This window comes from Bison bison, unplaced genomic scaffold (genome assembly GCF_000754665.1).
Source record: "Bison bison bison isolate TAMUID 2011002044 unplaced genomic scaffold, Bison_UMD1.0 scf7180017864239, whole genome shotgun sequence".
Taxonomy (NCBI): domain Eukaryota; kingdom Metazoa; phylum Chordata; class Mammalia; order Artiodactyla; family Bovidae; genus Bison; species Bison bison.
Window position 1 is genome coordinate 2953450 of NW_011494811.1, and position 1172 is coordinate 2954621.

Consider the following 1172-nt stretch of genomic DNA (forward strand, 5'->3'; position numbering starts at 1 on the left):
CTGGGATGAGGCTGGGTGGATTTGGTGCTTTACTTTTCCTTCCCACCTGCAGCTTTGCGTTAAAGATTAAACACTGGCGCTCTTATCCAAGCCTGCTCTTGCAGCCAGGAGACTTGACTGCAAAGGCATCCTCTCAGCGGAGGGGGTGGGGTGCGCAGTGAATGGTGGGAGAGATCATTGTAGAAGGCTCCCCTTCTGGGACCATGGGAGTTTTGTATTCAGGGATCACATCCCTCTCCCCGTAGCCCCCCACCCCCATTAGGGATTTCTCCTCTAGCCCCTCCCTCTCCCCTCTCAGCAGCTAGGTAAAGTGAAGGCAGTCTGGAAACCTGTCGCCAAAGCAATAGATCGCTTCTGAAGGAGGAAGTTGAGAGTCCGGCCAGGCTGTGTGTTTGTGTGTATGTGTGTGTTTGGGGCGGGGATAGTCAGTTAAGCAGGGACTGATTGAAAGGAGGCCTAGCCCATAGTCTCCTGCGGTTTACCTTTTTTTGTTAGGAGGGTGGGAAATGAGAGTTTGTGAGTTGTGTGTGAGATTTTGAACTGAGGAAGGTGAAGTTGGATTTTCTGGATGAAAGTGGTAGCTTTAGGGACAGGATATGACAGTGCATTCCAGGGATCCAGGGATCGGCATGGAGTAGGTGCGTGTGTAAAACAATTTCTCACACAGGCCAGGATTTTTGTGGTTTCTTCTGCCTGGGACCAAAGTAAACCCTCTTGGCTGGTGGAATGGGAGAAAGAGGAGGAGGGGGCTTGCCAGGGCAGAGGTGGGGATGATGAGTTCCTTTGAGAGAGAGGGAACATTTCTGATTGTGGAGGGGGGCTGCCCGTAGAGGGTACCCTTCTTGGGCCTGGTGGATGGCCTTTGCTGCTAACCACAGTCTCCTCTCTTTCCCCTTCAGGGTAACAAGATGCTCAACTACAGTACTCCCAGTGCCGGGGGTTGCCTGCTGGACAGGAAGGCAGTGGGCACCCCTGCCGGAGGGGGCTTCCCCCGGAGGCACTCGGTCACTCTGCCCAGCTCCAAATTCCACCAGAACCAGCTCCTCAGTAGCCTCAAGGGTGAGCCAGCCCCAGCTCTGAGCTCTCGGGACAGCCGCTTCCGAGACCGCTCTTTCTCAGAAGGGGGCGAGCGGCTGCTGCCCCCCCAGAAGCAGCCGGGAAGCGGCCAGGTC

At 55.5% G+C, this 1172-nt stretch overlaps 1 protein-coding gene across 1 annotated transcript in view; it reads left to right on the forward strand.

Moving 5' to 3' along the window:
* The window catches only part of ZFP36L1 (ZFP36 ring finger protein-like 1), a 7105-nt gene that overhangs the window by 5344 nt on the left and 589 nt on the right, over positions 1 to 1172 (forward strand). The window contains exon 3 of the mRNA XM_010846821.1: positions 900 to 1169. Coding sequence (XP_010845123.1) covers positions 900 to 1169 — 270 coding nt within the window. The remainder of the gene's footprint in view (positions 1 to 899; positions 1170 to 1172) is intronic.